Raw genomic sequence first — 21,643 nt, 5'->3', positions numbered from 1 at the left:
AGGAATGCACTTACCGAACAGTTTAAGATCTTAGGAAGGAAGCTGAAGATGAGGACACAGAGGATAGCGTTCTCGGAGATCCTGCCGATACCAAGGGCTGATGTGAAGAGACAGACGGAACTACAATCAATAAATGCGTGGATGAGGAGATGGTGTGAGGAGAGGGATTTCACTTTGTGAGGAACTGGACAACGTTCTGGGGCAAGAACAAGCTCTTCAGGAGAGATGGACTACACCTGAGCACGGTGGGAACTAGACTACTAGCAAACAACGTCAGGAGAGGAATGGAGCAAGCTTTAAAATAAGAGGAAGAGGAAAGCCGACAGGTGTCGATGGTTCGGAAGACAGTTTCCCGAGAAGATACTGAGTGAGGAAAGTGTTGGGAAGACACTAAGGCCCTGATTCTGAAAAGTGCCGTCCCGATTTTAGGCAGCTGTAGGCGTCCTACAGCTGTCTAATCAACCAATTGGGATGCACGTTTTTAAAAAAATGCTCCCCAGGCAGGCCGCCTATATTGAAGGCGCCTCCGGGAGCCTAGGGAGGCCCGCAAGACGCCTAAGCTCGCCTAAGGGCCTTAGGCGAACCTAGGCAGCCCTACCCGTCTCCCTAGTAGAGGAAGAGACATTTAAAATGTAGGCCAGCAAAATGCTGGCCTACATTGTAAGTAGACGTGGCCGTTATACTTATCGCACAAGGGATCTCCCTGCCGCAATAAGTATAGCGGCTGAGGCCACCTGTCCGATCACCAGCAGGAGGGTGCCGAACCCCTCCTGCCGGAACACTGCCCCCCAAACTCGCTATCGCCAGCAAGAGGGTGCCGAACCCCTCATGCCGGAACGCCGCCCCCTCAACTCCCAATCTCCGGCAGGAGAGTGCCGAACCCCTCCTGCTGGAATGCCGCCCCCCCAAACTCCCAATCACCGGCAGGAGGGTGCCCAACTCCTCCTGCCGGAAAGCCGGACCCTCTCCGGACCCCCCATGCTAACGACCTCCCTCCCATGACTCCCCTAACCTCCCCCCCAAACTAACCTTTAAATGTTGGTCGGCTGGATGGGTCTTGCTGCCGTCCAGCCGATGGGCCCGCCTCATCGAAATGAGATGGGCCCGCCCCTTTCCGGCCCATCCCCGCTAAGTCTAAGGCCTGATTGGCCCAGACTCTAGAAGCCTGGACCAATCAGGCCTTAGGCATAGCGGGTCCGCCCATCTCCACTAATCCTAAGGCCTGATTGGCCCAGGTGCCTACGAGCCACACTGCAACTCGAGTTCTCTAGCAAAGTCCTAGGCATCATTATTGACTCTTCTCTTTCTCTCAACGACCACCTCAATTCCCTGGTAAAATCATGCTTCTTTAGTCTCCACATGCTGAGGAAAGTAAGATCCTGTTTCTGCCAACAACATTTTGCTGTCCTTGTTCAATCTATCATCCTCTCCTGACTAGACTATTGCAATTCCATCTATCTAAGTCTAACTAAAAAAAAGTCTTCAAAGACTTCAGCTAATTCAGAACACTGCGGCCAAGCTGATCTTAGCAAAATGCAAATTCGATCATGTTTCCCCACTTCTGTCCAAACTTCATTGGCTCCCAATAATTTCCATAGTTCATTTCAAATGCACCTGTCTAGGTTTTAAGATCCTATATGGCATCCTCCCTCCACTAATCCCGCTTTCTTGGAACTCCTCGAGCCCTGACACCACCAGGCCCACCCAAAAGCTTAAACTATCCTTCCCCTCGTTAAAAGGTATCCTCTATGCGGGAAAATTGGGCAAATCTCTCTTTTTCAGAATCACAGAGCTCTGGATTAATCTTACTGCCCCACTGCGGATTCTGGGCTCCTTCCAATTATTCCGTAAGCACCTGAAAAATAGGCTCTTCACACAATTGTAATGCTCTCTTCCCCCCTGGACTTAACATTCAACCCCTCTATGCTACTCCTTACTTTATTAAACTCTTGTAAACCGTGCCGTGCTCTATAATTATGGAGAGAATGCAGTATATAAACTTAAGGTTTAGTTTAGTTTAGAGACTGTAGTTAAGTCGGCTCAGTTTAAATATGGCGTGTGGGCTGCTGGAGCCTAAAGCTATGCCCTACAGAATGAGTGGAAGCAGAGCACTCACTTTCCCAGCTGTCCCAGCATTCACTTTCCCAGCTGTCCCAGTGCTTAAGCTGCTGTGTGAAGCCTAGCCATTCCCAGTCAGAACGTGATTGCATTTAACTGGAGTGAACGTAGCGTGAAAGAATAGAGGTTGGACCTATGACATCAGTGTGCTTATCCGAATTGCAAATATCCGGAGTTTACGTCCATTGATTTTAATGTAAAAAAAACCGGGACTATGGTGGTAGGCTGTGGATAACTAAAGCATGCGCATAACCGAAGTGCACTTAAGTGGAGTCGACTGTATCTCACAACATCAACTTTTTTGATGGGAGGAATTTCTTTTGATAGCTGTCCACATTGTGCTGGCACTTTTAATACTTATTTTCATGCGTTGTGGACGTGTCCCCAGATAGAGGGGTTTTGGTCTAGAATTCTGGGTTATCTGGGAGGGGTATTACAACAAAATATTGTTTCTCATTCCAGGGGCGTTCTTTTAGGAGAGGCAGCCGTCTTTCACCTCTGGGGGAAGGGGGCTAGACTTTGAGTATTAAAGGCATGTATTCTGGGGAAAAATGTATTTTACAACACTGGACTCAGACTGCAGCATCTTCATTTTGGCACTGGAGAAACTGCCTACATAATTTGCTGCTCCTTGAATTTCAGGATCTTAGACTTACCTTTAAACCTTCCCCAAAATTTTATTCGATTTGGGGGCCTTACATAGATTCTTATCCGCAGTTATTTTTTAAATAGACTTGGAGGTTCGGTGTGTGTTACTTAATTGCTCCTTATTATTTAATTCTAGTGTGTCCTCATTTTGCTTGCCACTTGCTTCCGTACACAGTTCCCTTAAAAAGGGAGGGGGGAGGGGTATAAGGGTGGGCAGTCAGAAAGTGGGGAGGTGGGATATGGGAGAGCTGTATTTGGTTTAACTATGATTGGGATTGGATTGAGGGCCCTTGATCCTTGTTTGGTCATATTGGGATGTTTATAATGTTACTAGTGTTTTAGCCTGTTACATTCGTTACAGTAACGGGTGCTAGAATAGCCCCACCTATACCCTGACCCTGACTCTGACCCCACCCTCTATCATACCCGGACCCTGCCTCCTACTGACCCAGTCCCACCACTTCACCTTTCACCATTTCCTTTGTACCCTATTGGCTCTCCTGACAGGGTCTTTACTTACCCGAGGCGGCAGCAGCAGTCCTGACGTACCAACCTTTCCTCCCTCAGTGCCCCAAAGCAGCAGTGGTCCTACCATTTCCATCTCTCCCTTTCCCCTGTTTCACCTCTTTTGCCATCTTTCCCTTTCCTGTCCCCCTCTGTCCTTCCCCAAGACCATCTCTCTCTCCTGCCCCCTTCACACTACCTGAAGTCTATCTCTTCCTATCCCCTACCATCTCTCCTGGTCCCCCTCCCCTCTGTCCTTCTCATCCATCTGTCTCTGTCTCTCTCTCCTCACCTCCTGCCTCTGCGGAGCTCTGGCAGCTCCTCCCTGGCCTACAATGTCAACAAACAGATATTAATAATAAACCCTCCTTTGAAAATATTGCACTTTTATGAGATGGCGATGTATTTGAAGTATATTGAGTACTTTCTGGCTCCGATTCCTTCATAAGTTTCACAGCAAATATTTCTCTATATGCTTGCTCAAGTCATTAATTAAGTCTTTCAACTGAAGAACTGTTCAATGGCTAATTCACTTTTAATAGACTAACTTTCCAGTTGCTATCGGCCAAAGTCTGTTTGACATATTTCTCCGTGGAGCATCCTCCTCCTGCAGCCAGGCTTCAGCCATCTTCCGCCAAGGGTGGCTGCAAACGGGGTGAAAGTTGGGAATACTCCGCAGCCGCTGACAGCCGCTGCTGTGGCCTTCAGCCGCCGCTGCGGCCTGCAGCCGCTGACATCCGCCGCAGCGGCCTGCAGCCGCTGACAGCCGCCGCTGCGGTCTACAGCTGCAGCGGCCTACAGCCGCCACTGCGACCTGCAGCCACTGACAGCCGTCGCGACCGACATCCCCTCGGGGGGATTCTCACGCATGCGCACTCCTACCTGCGGTGCCCTACAGCGCACGGAAAACGGGAGCACGCAGGTGGGAGTGCGCATGCGCGCTTAGGGCTTTATTATATTAGATACCATGGTAGATCTGGTAAGTGGTACTGATCTGGGTATGGTATGGATCACTATCATTATCATTATTGTGATAATTTTTATGATGAACTCTCTACCTGGATTTAGTATTTTGGTAGTGATTGGGTAGGAGAGGGGGGAGTAAGGGGGTAGGAGTATATTATTGTAAAATATGATTGATGACTTGTATTGTTGATCTTTCTTTGGAGGTCTGTCTTCTGACAGGTTGGCCTTTGGATTTTGCTTTCATGCTATGGTTGTCATTAATTTTTTTTTTTTAATTCTTTATTCATTTTCAAATTTACAATAAGTGTAACAATATATCCAAATAAATTAACAATTAATAAATTGATAAATATGCTAAAAAGCAGCATTCCCAACATATTTACCCTTCTCCATTGAGAATATTGACCATTTAAACCTACTTTCTGTTTTTTTCTGTCTTTCAACCAGTTCCTAGTCAAGAATTGGATATTTTGACCTATCCCATCAGAAGTCTTTCATGAGGTACTTTGATAAATGCTTTTTGAAAATCCAAATACAGAATATCAATTGGCTCACATTTATCCACATGTTCATTCACCCCTTTAAAGAAATACAGAATTATGAGGCAAGATTTCCCTTGACTAAATCCATGTTGGTTTTCTCTCATTAATCAATGCTTATTTATATAGTAAAATAGTAAATGAAGGCAGATAAAGACCTGTACAGTCCGTTCAGTCTGCCCATTAGTTATTTTCTTATTTGATATTTCTGGGCCATAGACTAAAATCAACCTGATATTATCCTAGGTTACAACTGCTGAAGTTGCCATCTAAACTCACTCCAGCCTATCCAACCATCCCGTTGTTTGCAGGATATCTACTGTAAAGTCTTGCCAATAACGTCCTCATGTTCCAAGTTAGTGGAGTTCCCATTGATTCCCTCCCTAGCCCATCCTATACCAAATCACTATATATGAGACACAAACCGTACACGTCTATCCAATTTATACATTCTTTAATTTATACCATTTGTTTACTAATTAGATATGTTCTTTCATTTTGTTCTTTGTAATAGTCTCTACCATTTTGCCAGACACTGACATCAGACTCATCAGTCTATAATTTCCCGGATCACCTCTAGAGCCATTTTTAAAAATTGGCATCACGTTAACCTGCTGGTATTATGCTGGATTTTATAGAAAAATTACAAATTACTAGCAATAGCTCTGCAAGTTCATTTTTCAATTCTATCAGCACTGTGGGATGTATACCATCTGGTGCAGGCAATTTGCTACTGTTTAATTTGTCAAATTGACCCATTAAATCATCCAATGTTACAGAGATTTGTTTGTCTGACTCATCAGAATTGAATAACATTTATGTCACCAGTAAACTCCCCATCTTCCCTGAGAGGAGTCTGGCAGTCTGCTTCCAGCTCAATCTTCTTTTCAAGGTCTCTCTTCACTTTCCTTATTAACACCTTGTATTTGACTTGTCATTCCTTGTGCTGCTTACAATTATTTTCAGTTGGATTCTTCTACTTTCTGAAGGATTCTCTTTTAGCTCTAATAGGTTCCGTCACCTCACTTGTTGACCATGCTGGCTGTCGTTAAGTCTTCCTTCCTCCTTTTTTAATGTATGGACTTCCAGGATGGTATTTTTGAATAATATCCACACCTGATGTATATTTTTAACCTTTGCAGTTGACTATGATAACATGAGGAGAATGGTAAAAAAGAAATTTAATGTTAAGTGTTGTTGTATTGGATTTCCTGTGCAAACATTTTCCAGGGATTATATCAAATCTGATCATGTTGTGATCACTGTTATCAAGTGGCTTGAGCCTTCCAGCACTATTATCTTCTAAAGCAATTCATTTGTTCCACTAAGAACTAAATCTAGAATTACTTCACTTCATGGTTCCTGAACTAGCTGCTCCATAAAGCAGTCCTTGATTTCATCAAGGAATTTTATCTCCCTGATGTTACATTTACCCAGTCAATAAATTTAGGTGTAGTTGAAATCATCCAGTTTGTTAGCTTTTCTAATTTCTGATAACATTTCAGCATCTGTCTGTTCATCTTGGTCACTCCTATCATTATCCTTTTCTCCCTTAAACATGGAATTTCTACCCATAGGGATTCCAAGATGTGTTTCTGTTCCTGTTGAATTTTCAGTCCATTTAATTCAAGGCCCTCCTTAACACCACACCTCCACCAATTCAATCTACCCTATCACTATGATATAGCTTGTACCCTGGTATGCCATTGGATATCTTCCTTCTACCAGGTCTCAGAGATGCCTATTATATCTCCCATCTTGTTTCTTAGGCTTCCAACATTTGCACAGAGACATTTCAAACAATGTTTTGTCATATCTAGTTACAATTTGCTTAGCAGTTGGCATGGATAATTTGCAATCTTTAAAATCAGTATTTAAGGAAACCTGATCTCACTATTGGGATGTTCTGTCTTTTATAGATGCCTTGTCTTGAACCATGCTCTTTTGAATGCTAGTTTAAATGTTCTATCTCCTGGTTCCCTCTTCCCCAGTATGTCATCCAATTCCTAACAAATCTAAAACCATCCTTCCTGCACCATTGCCTCATACATGCATTGAGACTCCAGAGCTGTTTGTCTCTTGAGTCCTATGTGTGGAACAGGGAACACTTCTGAAAACGCTACCCTGGAGGGTCTGGATTTTAACTTCCTACCTAAGAGTCTAAATTTGGCTTCCAGAACCTCCCTACTGCAGCAGGTTACTCCTTAGCAATGACTAAAATCTTATCTAGGTGACAGATGAGGTTTGCCACCTTTGTACCATGCAAGCAAGTGACCAAGTGATCCTCATGTCCACCAGCCACCCATCTATCTGTGTGCCTAATGATCGAATCTCCCACTATAACATTAGGACCTACTTCCCTCCTAGGCATAAGCCCCTGGAGAAATATCCCCTGGACATTGCATCCCCTGGTGGGCAGGTCCTGACTACAGGATTGCCTCCTACTTCACCAAGGTGATACTCCCTCCTCCGAGGCAGTACTGAGGCTGCCAGACTTTTCTACAACATCCCTGTAGGTCTCCTCTATCTCTCTCAGCTCTTCCAAGTTATATAAAATGTCAGTCAAAGCCATAGAAGCTGCTACCACATTGTTTTGGTATGTCAACTAATTATGAAGGGCCACTGAAAAGTTCTCAGCCCATCCAACAAAGTTAGGGCAGTCTCCATCAAGAACTATACACTTAGTCCAGTAATTTTCCATATTTTTCCAGAGGGAACGAAAAAAATGGAAAATCACTGGGTTTAGGGCTCCTTTTACTAAGGTGCCCTAAACCCACACTATGCGGCTAGAACTAACGCCAGCTAAATGCTGGCGTTAAGGTCTAGCACATGCGGCAATTCAGCGTGCGCTATTCTGCGCATTAAAACCCTAACACAGATTTGTAAAAGGAGCCCTAAGTATATAGCCCTCGATGGAGACTGCACCAACTTTGTTGGTTGAGCTAAGAACTTTTCAGTGGCCCCTTGTATAGTTTCTCTGAATGTCCTGATTAATAAGCAATAAGCAGGTCAAAAACTCCACATATCTTGGTTCAGAAAGAATGCTGCTTCTTTAAAGGTGTCTGGAGCTGTAGCATCAACTGATCAACAACTGTTCAAAACACCTTAAGATCATTCAGGACATATGGTTATTTGATTTTAACTCTTGTAGCAAAACATTCTGGGAATTGTACTTTTTTGGCAGTAAAAGCTCAACATGCATTGGAGATTGGAGTTAAAATGTGCTAGAGCAAAATGACTTTGGGTTCATGGAGTCCTCAGGTCATCCCAATATTGTAAGTATCCATTCAGTCATGATTTTTGTGGTGCATTTATTAGTTACATTCTTAACTTACTTGTAAAATTAAAACAGGCTACTTTTCCTGATGGTTTTTCATATCAAAGAGATGTTCACTATTAGAGGGTTCACATGCTGGAAAACTGTTGCCAGTGTTTTGGAAATCATGTTCCCAAGGCATTGCTTTGTTTTTCAAGCACACCTATTGTCTTTCAGTTGTTACAGATGTTCTACCGACAGCAGGAAGAGATTCGGCGACTTCTTGAACTGGTGAACCAAAGAGACATACACATCAAACAGCTGGAGTTGGAAATCAAGAATGTTCGCAGTGGTTCAGGCAACTTCTGACTGAGTGGAAAGAAAACACTATTGGCACTGGAATGTAAACCCATTACAAGAAAATAATGCAGCCTCAAGTGAAAATTAAATCATCATGTACTGAAATGTACCAGTGGCATACTGGAAATTTTTTCTATTTAACTTTTTTTAGAAATATGAATTCCAGTATATTCATGTTTGTAAATTCACAGCAGAAGGTATTAGCTTTGTATCTTGTCTGGCTAATGTAAGCGGACCATCACAATGTGACTGCTTTCAAACCTAGTAAAATGCAATAAGCCTCTAAGGTGAAATTGCTTCCTCTTGCCTTATAAGCTCAATAAACGGCTTTATTTTTGCCTTTTAATGGTGACAGATTTGGGTAGGACAGATACACTGTAGAATGGGGAAGGGCTGTTCTCTTTTATTCTGGCATTGTTTTTGTGCCATGTTAGCAGCCAGCATGACCCTTCATATTTCTAACTATTCTAGGAGCTGACAAAAAATGTTAGACAAAAATATTAGAAAGAAAACTACAAAGATATCCAACAGACCATGCTATCAGATAAGCTGTTGATAAGCTTGTCAGGTGGTCGATTCGATTTTGCCAATTAAATCAGTTTTTCGATTTGATTCAATTCAATATAGCTTTAAAATTAGCTGGTGGGTTTATTTTGCATCCTCTTTACCTACCCCATCCCCCTTTCCTCTCTCCAACCCCACGTCAGTGCTTTCAAGTGTAAACAAACACTGTTAAGTCCTAGCTTGCATTTGCTTGCATTTGCTGTATAACACCAGTTCTGGCAGGATACACATTTCAAATCAAATCTGATATACTGTAATCACAAAATAGAATGTTTTTTCTACCTGGTCATTTTATTATTCAAATTATATTGGTCCCATGTTGGTCAAATTTGTCGTCTGTTAACTTGCTCACCAGGGTCTCCTGCTCATTTGACATTTTCTTTTTCCATGTTCACCATCTATCATCCATCTCTATACCTTCCCTTATACCATACCATACGTTTTTCTTCTATACCACAAATTTTAGCTAGGATTCAATGTGGTTTACAAGATTAAGAACAAGACATGAACATTGAATGAAGGATAGGAGGAAGACTCCTGAGATGTTATTATAGGTCCAAGGAGAAAAGGTAGGTCATAAGTTTCTTTCTGAAGATGTGATATTGGCATGGTTATCGTAGGTAGAGAGGGAGGCCATTCCATATCTTGCGAATGTTGATTCATACAGCTTCTCCCTGAAAAGGGGGGTGAAGGCTAGTTTATATCATTGGTGTGTCCCTGCATTGAAGAAGGAGTGCACTAAGACCTGCGGAATTTTCCCCATAGATGGCTTTGTGAACCATGCAGGCTATCTTGTATTGTACTCTTCACGGTGAGCCAGTGTAGTTCCTTTAGGAGTGGAGAAACGCTTTCGTATTTGCCCTTTTGGAAAATTAGTCTAGCTGCCATATTTTGCAGCAGTTGTAATCTTTAGTAATTGTATTCTGCAATACCAATGTATAAGGAGTTGTAGTAATCCAGGTTTCTTAAGCGTCTCTACAGACCAGCACAGCTCACTGATGAGTAATAGCTCACCATGACCAGCAAGTGGAGACTGAGACATAAACTTTTGGCTATAGTCCAAGTGGGCTGTACAGTCTGCTCTCAGTCTCTAACAGGTGGAAGTGGTAAGTCTGTGCATTCTTCCCTGGTTTAGTGTAGAGCTGTTGGAATTTGTTTAGTGGCCTTCTGTGGTGCCGGATTTGTTTAGTGGCCTTCTGTGGTGCCGAATTCAGCTTGGAGGGACCTTTCGGGGGTCTGTCCAACCTCAGGGTTGTCACACTGGATGGGTCAAATTCCTCCCCCCATTTCTCCCATCTCCCCAAAATTTTTTCTTTAGAGGTGCCTCACCTGTAAACCTTGCCACCGATACTGGTAGGAGAGCCAGTGGGGTCTGTTCAAGTAAAGTTAAGTTAAAAAAAAATCCTGAGGCAGTACCAGTCTGAAGGAAAGCCTTCAATTCACTTTAATTGAATTTAATTGCTAACCGGCACTTTTTTTTCCAGCTAGTAACGGATTGCGCAATGAGCACTTTTAAAGGGCAAAATTCTCATTGTGCTCCAGACGCGAGATTGATGCTGCCAGCCTGTGCTCACAGTGCACTGGCCACTATGAGGGGGAATCCTCATTAGCTTCGGGTGCTGGCAAACAAGGTTCCCCTTCATGAGTGCCTCACACACTGGCAGTGGGGAAGCCCCTACCGCTCCCCCACCGCTTCTCCTACCGCTCACACAGGGATTTCCCCAGCTGCCGATGGTCAGAGAAATAAGGTTTCCCTTACCACCGATAGTTCTGGGGATTCCCTTACCCCTGCTGCCGGCTTGCCTGCTTTAGCGGCTAGGGCAGTTCAGCCCTCTTTGCCACTGCAGGCCTCGGGAGAGTATTTTTCAGTGGCTTTTGCACCAGTTGTGGCAGGAAGCTCCTCCATTTTGTCTACTGCCTCAGGTGACCTTCCCCCTGTATTGGAGAGACAGGGGCAGATTTCTGGTGGGTCTCCTACTTTGGCAGTGAGTCCTAATGTGCCGCCAGGGGTTTTTCCCCCTGATTTTGTGTTAGCCTTGTGCAAGGCTTATCTTCAGGTGGCCAGGGGTCCTGTTTCCTCCCCAGGGGAGTCTCTGGGGGAGACTTTGCTTTTCATATCCACCCCTGTTTGGTTCCCCTCAGCGCCGGTTCCGACCCATTCCCCCCAGCTTTGTCCAAGGAGCTGAGGGTCTCGTGGGATAATGATTTTTTGTATGGGGAAGCGTTTTCACTGGATGAGGACTTGGACTCCTTGGGGAACCCCCAGGATCCTCTTGGGGGGACGGATGCCGCTTGTGGGTGTTTTACAGAGCTACCAGCTGGCGAGGATGCATCAGTGATGCACATTTTTCAGCGGGAAGAGCTCCAGGACCTTATTCTTCAGGTTTTGTTGGTTTTGCATTTTGAGGAGGACGCAAAAGAGCCCCCGTGTGTGGTGGATCCCCTGCTTCAGGTGATCTACTCGGCCTCCCGCTCTTTTCATCTGCATCAGGATATTCAGGATATTGTGCTCACGCAATGGAAGGTGTCAAAGACAACTTTTCATTTTGCACGGTCTAGGGCTCACCTGTATCCCATCCCGGAGGGGGATAAGGATATCTTGAAGTTGCCTGTGGTGGATGCAGTAGTCATGGCTATCGTGCATTGGCATACGATGCCAGTCGAAGGCTGCTTGGCTTTGTGGGACTCTGAAGAGCGTAGGATAGAGTCTCTTCTTAAGCAGAGTTTTGATGTGGCTGCCCTGGTAATGTGTGGTGGTCTGGTGGCTTGGGCTTGTTTTCAGTGGTCTGAGCGTGTTCTTGACCGGGAGTCTAATGACTGGTCCTTGGTGGATTAAGAAGTAGCTAAGATTGAGATGGGCGCTTCTTATCTCTCGGATGCTATGTATGATCTGTTGTAGTCTTCAGCCAAGTCCATGGCTCTCGGTGTGGCCACTCATCAAACCCTGTGCGGACACAGCATCTAAGCTTCTGAAATTTCCCTTTAGGGGGGTCTTTCTTGTTTGGTGAGAATCTGGATAAGCTGGTTCAGACCTTGACTGACTCTAAGGTGCCCTGTTTTCCTGAAGGCAGGGCATACCTGCCTGCAATGGGGGGGGAGGGGGGTTGCTCGTGGACGTTTGCGTGATTTTCACCGTTACCACTCTGGTCAAGGGATGGCTTCTTTTCCTTCCAGGGGCTGTTTCTTTCAGTGCATTCAGTCCTTTCGGAGGGCCTGCCTGGGGGAAGCGTGTTTCCTCCCTCCCACCCAGCCCAATAACCCTGGTGCCAGTCGGAGCCTGGTTGTGGGAGTTTTACTAGGAGTAGGCCAAGATCACAATGGATCAGTGGGTCTTGGAGGTGATTCAAAACAAGTATGCTCTGGAGTTTACCCGACCCTTGCCAGATCGTTTCCTCTCTTCTCTTTGTCAGGTGGCTTGGAAGAAGCAGGTGTTTTGTCAGATACTGCAAAGGTTGCTCAATCTCAAAGCGGTGGTTCCAGTGCCTCCTCGGGAGTGTTACACCAGCAGGTATTCCATTTACTTCGTGGTGCCCAAAAAAGAGGGGTCTTTTTGGCCCATCATGGATCTGAAGGGACTCGACAGGGCGCACTGGGTTCCGTCTTTTTGTATGGAGACCCTGAGATCTGTCACTCTGGCAGTTCAGCCGGGGGAATTCCTGACTTCTTTCGATCTGACAGAGGCCTACCTGCATGTTCCAATTCAGGTCTCCCATCAGCGGTTCCTTTGCGATCTTGGGACAGCATTATCAGTTTTGTGTGCTTCCTTTTGGTCTGTCCATGGCTCTGCAGACATTCACCAAGATTATTGTGGTCGTGGTAGCAGCCTTGCGCAAGGAGGGTTCATCCCTATCTGGACGATTGATCTGAGCATAGTCTTTTCAGGAGAGCTCCTGGGTAACTGCTTGGGTTGTGGAGTTCCTGCCATCGCTGGGCTGGGTAGTCAACCTATCCAAGAGCTGGTTGGCTCTGTCTCAGCAACTGGAGTATCTTGGGGTGTTCTTTGACATCAGCTTGGGAAAAGTCTTCCTTCCGGACACCTAAGTGAAAAAGTTGTAGTTGCAGATTCACCTTCTGATGGCTTCCTTGGGAACAGAATTTTCTCTAGGTCTTGGGGTCGATGGCAGCCTCCATGGACATGATTCGGTGGGCTTGGGCTCACATGCAGCCACTTCAGTATGCTCTGCTCTGAACTCTCCCGTTCATCTTCAGGAGTTGGTTCTTCGCAGCCTCTGGTGGTGGCTACAGTCTTCCAATCTGGATGCCAGTCTCCTCGGCTGGGGAGCTCAGTGTCTTGATCACTTAGCTTAGGGCAGCTGATCGGAGGAGGCGTCTTGATCGATCAGTGTTCTGGAGACCAGAGTCATCCATTTGGCATTGCTAGCGTTCCAGACGTTGCTGATGGGCAAGTCAGTTCAGGTTCTCTCAGACAATGCCACGGCGATGGCTTATGTCAATTGTCAGGGGGAATCAGGAGTCATCTGGTGGTGCAGGAGGTGGTTGTGCTCATGGCCTGGGCAGAGACTCACCTTCAAGACCTCTCGGCTTCCCACATAGTGGGAGTGGAGAATGCCCAGGTGGACTTCTTCAGTTGTCACATACTAGATCCCAGAGAGTGGTATCTCAGTCCCGCAGCCTTCGAGTTGATTTTGCAGGCTTGGGGTCAGCCGGTCATGGACATGATGGCCACAAGTGTCAATGCTAAAGCACCATGGTTCTTCAGTCAGCACAGGGATGTTCAGGCCGAGGGGCTGGATGCTCTGGTATATCGTTGGCCATTGGAGGGCCAAGTGTTTCCCTCGTGGTCAGTGGTGGGTATGATCCTTGTGGTTCCAGACTGGCCCAGGTACGCAGATCTGGTTCATCATCTTGTGGCAGATCCTCATCCACTGTCCCTTTCGCCCGACCTTCTGACGCAGGGCCCCATGTTGTCACGTGCTAGGTTCCAGGGAGTGGTGTCTCAGTCTCGCAGCCTTCGAGTTGATTTTGCAAGCTTGGGATTCGAGCCGGGTCCCTTTTGTCTTATGGCTTGGTTCTTGAAAGGGAACGCCTAGGTTATTCAGATAAAGTGATCTCCACTCTCGAGACTTTCCACCTCTCGGGCTTATGTGCGAGTTTGGTATATCTGAGTCTAAGGTAAGTACACATTGCATTTCCAAGTCTGGGGTAAGTACTCATTGCAACTCTAGGTCTGAGGTGAGTACACACATTTCCGAGTCTAGGGTATGTACACATTGTAATTTTGGTTCTAGGGAGGGTACACACCTTGCAAACGGTACTGAAGGAGGCAAGTTAGCTCAGGCAGGAATATTTAGACAGGGACATAACAAACATAAGGTATGGAGGGCTATGTACATCAATGCCCACAGTTTGAGCAACAAGATTCTAGAATTAGAGACGGAAATAAGGAACGCTGATCTAGATGTGGCGATATCCGAGACCTGGCTCACGGACTCCCATGGATGGGACATGGTCATACCGGGTTACAACTTACTCCGTCGGGATAGAGAGGGCAAAATGGGAGGAGAGGTAGCTCTTTATACTAAAGAAGACATTAAAGTTACAAGAATTGCGGATGTCAGGTACACCGGGGAATCCCTCTGGGTGAATTTGGCCAGGGGGAAGGACAAATGCCTGTATCTTGGCATAATATACAGACCTCCAAGACAACAGGATAACCTAGATATTGAATTAATCGAAGACATAGAGAATATCACTCTTCGTGGGGACACAATATTATTAGGAGACTTCAATATGCCTGATGTGAATTGGAACAATCTTACCTCTGCAACCGGCAGCAACCTCTGCAACCGGCAGCAGCAGAACTCTATAAAGGGAGCAAGACTCAGGCAAATGGTACTGGAGCCCACTAGAGATCAGGCGATACTGGACCTGATACTTACCAACGGAGAAAGCGTCACGGAGGTCTCCGTAGGAGACACGTTGGCCTCCAGTGAGCACAACATGGTATGGTTCAACCTCAGGAAAGGTTTCACTAAATCAACCACACTAACCAAGGTCCTCAACTTTAAGGGCACAAACTTCGAAAGCATGGGAGACTTCGTCCATCAGGCGCTGTAAAACCAAGTAGAAACAGACAATGTAGAGGTAATGTGGTCAACTCTGAAAACAACCATACACGAAGCAACCAACCGTTATATAAAATCAGTTAGTAAACGGCGCAGAAACAATAAACCACAATGGTTCTCTGCGGAGATCTCAGACCTCATAAAAAAGAAGAAAAGAGCATTCATCTCCTACAAACAATCAGGTATGCAGGAATCTAGGGAAGACTATCTGGCCAAGTCAAAAGCGGTCAAAACAGCAGTCAGAGAGGTCAAATTTCAAATGGAAGAGAATCTAGCGAAGAACACCAAAAAGGGCGATAAATCCTTCTTCAGGTATATTAGTGACAGAAACAGAAACACAGGTGGGATAGTACGCCTTAAGAAACCTGATGGGAACTATGTAGAATCGGACTCCGATAAAGCCAAAATCTTAAATGAATACTTCTGCTCAGTCTTCACTTGCGAGGCGTTGGGATCCAGCCCTCAGCTGCAGACAAGGGAAAGCATGGAAGACCCATTTTGAAATTTCGTGTTTACGCCCAGCAGTGTCTACTATGAGCTATCAAGACTCAAAGTGAACAAAGCTCTGAGACCAGACAAACTACACCCCAGGGTGCTCAGGGAGTTGAGTGATGTCCTAGCAGAGCCGTTATCCGCACTCTTCAATCTTTCCCTAAGTAATGGAAGAGTCCCGTTGGACTGGAAAACGGCTAACGTCATCCCACTCCACAAAAAGGGATGCAAGACGGAGGCTGCGAACTACAGACCGGTGAGTCTAACATCGAAAGTGAGCAAACTAATGGAAACTCTAATCAAACGTCAATTGGACACGATCCTGTCCGAGGAGTATCTACGAGATCCCCATCAACACCGATTTACAAAGGGAAGCTCCTGCCAATCCAATCTGATCAGCTTCTTTGACTGGGTAACAAGAAAGCTGGATACGGGGGAATCCCTAGACATCGTGTACTTGGACTTCAGCAAAGCATTTGATAGCGTCCCACACCGCAGGTTATTGAACAAGATGAGTTTGATGGGATTAGGCGGCACATTAACTGCATGGGTTAAGGAGTGGTAGACTTCAAAGGGTGGTAGTAAACGGAACCCCCTCAGAAACAATGGAGGTGATCAGTGGAGTGCCGCAGGGCTCGATCTTGGGCCCGATCCTATTCAACATCTTCGTAAGTGACTTGGCTAAGGGTCTTCGAGGTAAAATTACGTTATTCGCCGATGACGCCAAACTATGCAACATAGTGGGCGAGAGCACAACAGACAAAAGCACAGTGCCTGACAAAGGCTCAATATCCGACAGTATGACACATGACCTGCTCCTACTGGAGCATTGGTCAAGGACCTGGCAACTAAGTTTCAATGCCAAAAAATGCAAGGTCATGCACCTTGGCAGCAAAAATCCATGCACGTCTTACACCCTGAATGGTGAGATCCTAGCAAGGACTGTAGCAGAACGAGACTTGGGGGTGATCATTAGTGAAAACATGAAGTCTGCCAATCAAGTGGAGAAAGCTTCATCCACAGCTAGACAAATCATGGGTTGTATCCATAGGAGCTTCGTCAGCTGTAAACCCGAGGTCATAATGCCTTTGTACAGATCCATGGTGAGACCCCATCTGGAATACTGTGTACAATTCTGGAGACCAATTCTGGAGTCGAGTCGGTTCAGAAAATGGCCACCCGGATGGTCTCAGGACTCAAGGATCTCCCGTATGGGGAACGGCTGGATAAGTTGCATCTATATTCACTCAAGGAACGCAGAGAGAGGGGGGACATGATCGAGACCTTCAAATATGTCACGGGCCGTATCAAGGTGGAGGAAGATATCTTTTTTCTTAAAGGTCCCATGGCAACAAGAGGGCATCCGTTGAAACTCAGGGGTGGGAAATTTCATGGTGACACCAGAAAATATTTCTTCACTGAAAGAGTGGTTGATTGCTGGAATAGTCTTCCACTGGAGGTAATTGGGGCCAGCAGCGTGTCAGATTTTAAGAAAAAATGGGATTGGCAAGTGGGATCTCTTCAAGGAGGGAGTTAGGGGGTGGGACATTGGTATGAGCAGACTAGATGGGCCTTGGCCCTTTTCTGCCTTCAGTTTCTATGTTTCTATCTATGACGATTGGTGTTCTGTGCGTGGTGTGGTTCCCATTTGTGCCTCTTTGCCTCACATCTTGGAATTCTTACAGGATGGTCTTGCCTGGTCTTCCCTTTGGGTTCATTGTGGCTTTGTCTGCGTTTCGTGGTTTTCTGCATGATCGGCATTTGATCTCTTCTCCAGATGTGATTTGTTTTTTGCGGGCAGCCAAATTGCTCTGGCCTCTGGTGTGGCCTTCAGTTCCAGCCTGGGATCTCAATCTGGTCCTTCCATTCTCGTGCACCCCCCTTTTGAGCCTCTGGGTTCCTGCAAGTTGATAGACCTTACTCTTAAGGCGGTCTTCCTGGTGGCCATTACTTCTGCGAGACACATTTCTGAGCTGTAGGCCTCCCTTCCTGGAGTTTTCTAGGGAGCATGTTGTGCTGCGGCTGGTTCCTTCTTTTCTGCCAAAGGTCTTTTCGCCTTTTCATGTCAACCAGTCCATGGTTCTCCTGGTCTTGGGTAGTCAGGAGGGCTCTTTGGAGCAAAAGCATTTGCGCAAGTTGGATGTCTGCTGGGTCCTTCACTCTTATGTTCAGCGGACCCAGGAATTCCTCTTAGTGGGTTCTCGTAAGGGGTTGTTGCTTCCAAGGCTACCATTGTGCGCTGGATTAAGGAGACTATCGCTTCAGTGTATCTTCTTCAAAACAAGTCTGATCAGCAATTTCTCAAGGCTAAGTGTTCCCTGGTTCCTCCTGGGTCCATTCTTATGTTCAGCGGACTCAGGAGTTCCTCTTAGCGTGTTCTCGTAAGGGAGAATGATGCTTCTAAGGCCAGTATTGTGCGCTGGATTAAGAAGACTATCGCTTCAGCGTATCTTCTTCAAAACAACATAAGAACATAAGAATTGCTGCTGCTGGGTCAGACCAGTGGTCCATCGTGCCCAGCAGTCTACTCATGCTCAAAGACCAGCGCCCTAACTGAGACTAGCCCTACCTGCGTACGTTCCAGTTCAGCAGGAACTTGTCTAACTTTGTCTTGAATCCCTGGAAGGTATTCTCCCCTATGACAGATTCCGGAAGAACGTTCCAGTTTTCTACCACTCTCTGGGTGAAGAAGAATTTCTCAAGGTTCATTTTACTCGGGGTCAAGCTGCTTCTTGGGCTGAGTCTTCCCTGGTACATCCAGTAGATATCTATAAGGCATCAGTCTGGTCTTCTCTCCATTCCTTTGTGTGACACTACTGTTTGGATGTTCAGGCATGTCAGGTGTTTGGGGAGTGCGTGCATGTGGCGGCCCTTTGGGGTTCCCATCCATGATGGGTATTGCTTTGGTATGTTCTATCAGTGAACTGTGCCGGTCTATAGAGACACTTAAGAAGGTGAAATTCGGGTCTTACCTGCTAATTTTCTTTCTTTTAGTTTCTCCAAACCGGCACAGCTCCCAACATGTCTGTTTTCTGTAGGGATTCACGTAAAGAGTGCATATTTTTTTGTGGGCTCTCGTGTTTTTGGTAGGTTAGGGATCATTAAAAGAACAGCAGCCTTTGGCTTGGCTGGCATAGCTGGCGAGCTGTGAGGACATTCTGAAGGTCCTTCTCCTAAACAATTTCCAATAGTGTTTCTCTATGTTAGTTCCTCTTGTGGGGAGTGTTGTTGTTGTTATAATTCACACTTATTAGATTCTTAGTTCTGCTTGGCTATTCAGCTGACTGATTGTACTTGGGACTTCATAGCCTACTTGTACTACAGCCAAAAGTTTATGTCTAGGTCTCCATCAGTGAGCTGTGCCGGTCTGGAGAGACTAAAAGAAAGAAAAGTAGCAAGTAAGAACCTAATTTCTCCATAACACTGAAACAACTTTATTAGGTACTAGTGTTTAAGCCCGTTAGATTAACGGGTGCTAGAATATATGTGCAGACTTAGGCTTTTCTTTTCTTTCTTTCTTTTTTTTTTTCTTTCTCTCCCCCCTGTCCAGCGGCACCCCTTCCCTGCTCCCCCTGTCCAGGAGTAGCCCTTCTCCCTTGCTTTTACCTCCCCCCTATCCAGTAGTACCCTTTCCCTGCTCCCGTTCTCCCTTGCTTTTACCTCCCCCCGTCCAGTAGTACCCTTTCCCTGCTCCCCCTGTCCAGCAGTAGCCCTTCTCCCTTGCTTTTACCTCCCCCCCTGTCCAGTAGTACCCTTTCCCTACTCCCCCTGTCCAGCAGTAGCCCTTCTCCCTTGCTTTTACCTCCCCCCTGTTCAGTAGTACCCTTTCCCTGCTCCCCCTGTCCAGCAGTAGCCCTTCTCCCTTGCTTTTACCTAACCATATTCAAGATCCCATTTCCCCTTTACCTTATCTATTTCTATCTGGCGCTATTGGGATTTGGGCTCCGGGGGAGCTGGCTTCTGCATCGTTTGCCGACGCACTCTGGCGCGGAGCCTCTGCTGGGCCGTGGGGAAACGCCTTCTGCTTTATGCGTGAGATAGGTGCTATTTTTGAATCTTTGAGCCCACCGCATGAGTGTTTTCCATCTACTATCGTTGGTTCCCTGAGGCCTATTATCTTTGCAAGGCGTTATTTCTATTTTGCTACAATTTTCAACCCGATTTTGACCCCAGATACAAAGAAGCAGTAATACAAATTGACTTCCTAAAACAACTTCTCACCCCAATGGTCCGAGTTTTGCAGTCGAAAATTCTGTTTTGCCTTTGCACTTCCGCATTTCTCTTTCTCTCTAAAAATGCAGCTTCTTTTCGATCTACGGGAAGATCCAGTTTATACATTTTTGGAAGAAGAATAGATTGTTTTCACACCGCTACTGCAGCTTCTTAAATAGGCAGTGTCTGCTAAAACTATCTTGCTCGCCAAACCCCTCCCACTGCCCGCCAGTCTGTTAAAAGGTATTGCGTCGGCGTTGGTGGGGGGGGGTTGAAAAGCCATCTTTTAAAAACTTAGCTGTTTTATTTTAAAATGCCGTCCGGGTTCGGCCGCCGCAGCCGACATCCGCCTCGGGGAGGGGGGAGGGAGAGAGAGAGCTTCGGGCGGTCAAGTATATTTTTCAGTTGAAAGACGCAGCGGTGGCGGCTCCTCTCAAGATCCCCTACTGCATCGGACTTCAGGTAAGGAGCACGGCCGACAGCCGCCGTGTCCGACATCCGCCTCGGGGGAGGAGAGAGAGTGTTTCACGCGCATGCGCACTCCTATCTGCGGTGCCCTACAGCGCACAGAAAACGGAACACGCGATGGGAGTGCGCATGCGCGGCTTAGCCTTTTATTATATTAGAGTACCACTTATATTCATTACCATTTAGTCCATTCTGACATCACCTTTTTCCCCATCCTGCTGCACGCATGCCCCTTTCCCTGTACCTTTTTTATTTCTCCTAGAAGTGATGTCAGAGTGCCAATGCCAACACGGACAGCAACCTCACACCAGGGAAGTAAAAAAGGTATGGGAAATCAAGGGGCACTTGTGGTAAGGAGAGGCATGGAGGGGGCAGAGAGGAGGAGAGGTGCCACACCCATAGGAAGACTGCACCTGGGGTGGACTGCACCCCCTTACTATGCCACTGCTCGCTCCTAAAATTAGCACACTAGCTCCTAGTTCCACAACACATTACATATAAGATTCTGCTTTTGTTCGATATTTGGAATAACAAATCCTAATAAAAACCTGAAATAGTCAGTAGTATCAGTAGCTGTAGTAGCAGAAAGTACTAAATTTACAGCCAATAGTCAGCTGTAAATATGTCCACAGAATTAGTTTACTTGAAAAATCTCATTTATTATTTACTGATGCAGCCTTTCCAGGAACAAAGAATAACTATCTGAATACTCTTAAGTGACCTTTTCAATACCTCTGTGTGGCCTGCTCATGCTTACTGTATTGTTAAATGTTTTAAGGACAGAGACCATAGTGATTAAAGCATACTTGTGCCTAAAAATCTGAATCATAATTGTCACTAGTTCTTAAATTCTTATATCTATATAAAAAGTATATACAGAGTTCATAATTGTGCAATGTGAAAAAAATATAAGAAATAAACCTCTGGCTATACTTTGCATTTAAATATTTACTTTTTATTTATATAAGAAAAATTTCTCTAGATTGTTGCCACTGATTTGTGGATTGAGGCAAGTTTAGGGGAGACTATGGCAGTTTAGTGATAAAGTGAACCACACAAAAAGTACCATTGCCTTAATTTATGCTTATATAAGTAGGTATCGTGATTCTGGATGGTCACTATAGCAGAGATTTTGATGGAGAGCAGACACAAGAGTGACCTTATGAAGACAAATCATCATTGGATGAAGCAGATGAATGAAGATAGAAATGTACTACATTTGAGAAAAGCAATCATGACCCTACATCTCAGAGGAACCAAATAAATTCAGGGGGAGAGCAATTCTAAGAGCTCTCTGAGTGCAAATTCTAGACATTTGGGCACCCAGATTTCATTACATAAGTCAGAAATTGCACACTTGAAAAATCTCATTTATTGTTTACTGATGCAGCCTTTCCAGGAGTATCTGAAAACTCTTAAGTCAGGGGTCC

The 21,643-nt window shown here is 45.7% G+C and overlaps 1 protein-coding gene across 1 annotated transcript in view; it reads left to right on the top strand.

Annotated features, from left to right (window-relative positions):
- Positions 1–9,236, top strand: part of CORO2A (coronin 2A) — a 418,409-nt gene extending 409,173 nt beyond the window's left edge. Inside the window, exon 12 of the mRNA XM_033918127.1 lies at positions 8,269–9,236. Within this exon, the coding sequence (XP_033774018.1) occupies positions 8,269–8,400 (132 nt within the window). The 3' untranslated portion in view covers positions 8,401–9,236. The remainder of the gene's footprint in view (positions 1–8,268) is intronic.
- The last annotated feature ends 12,407 nt before the right edge of the window (positions 9,237–21,643 follow it).

Source organism: Geotrypetes seraphini, chromosome 1 (genome assembly GCF_902459505.1).
Source record: "Geotrypetes seraphini chromosome 1, aGeoSer1.1, whole genome shotgun sequence".
Lineage (NCBI taxonomy): Eukaryota > Metazoa > Chordata > Amphibia > Gymnophiona > Dermophiidae > Geotrypetes > Geotrypetes seraphini.
This window is presented reverse-complemented; position numbering and strand designations above follow the sequence as displayed.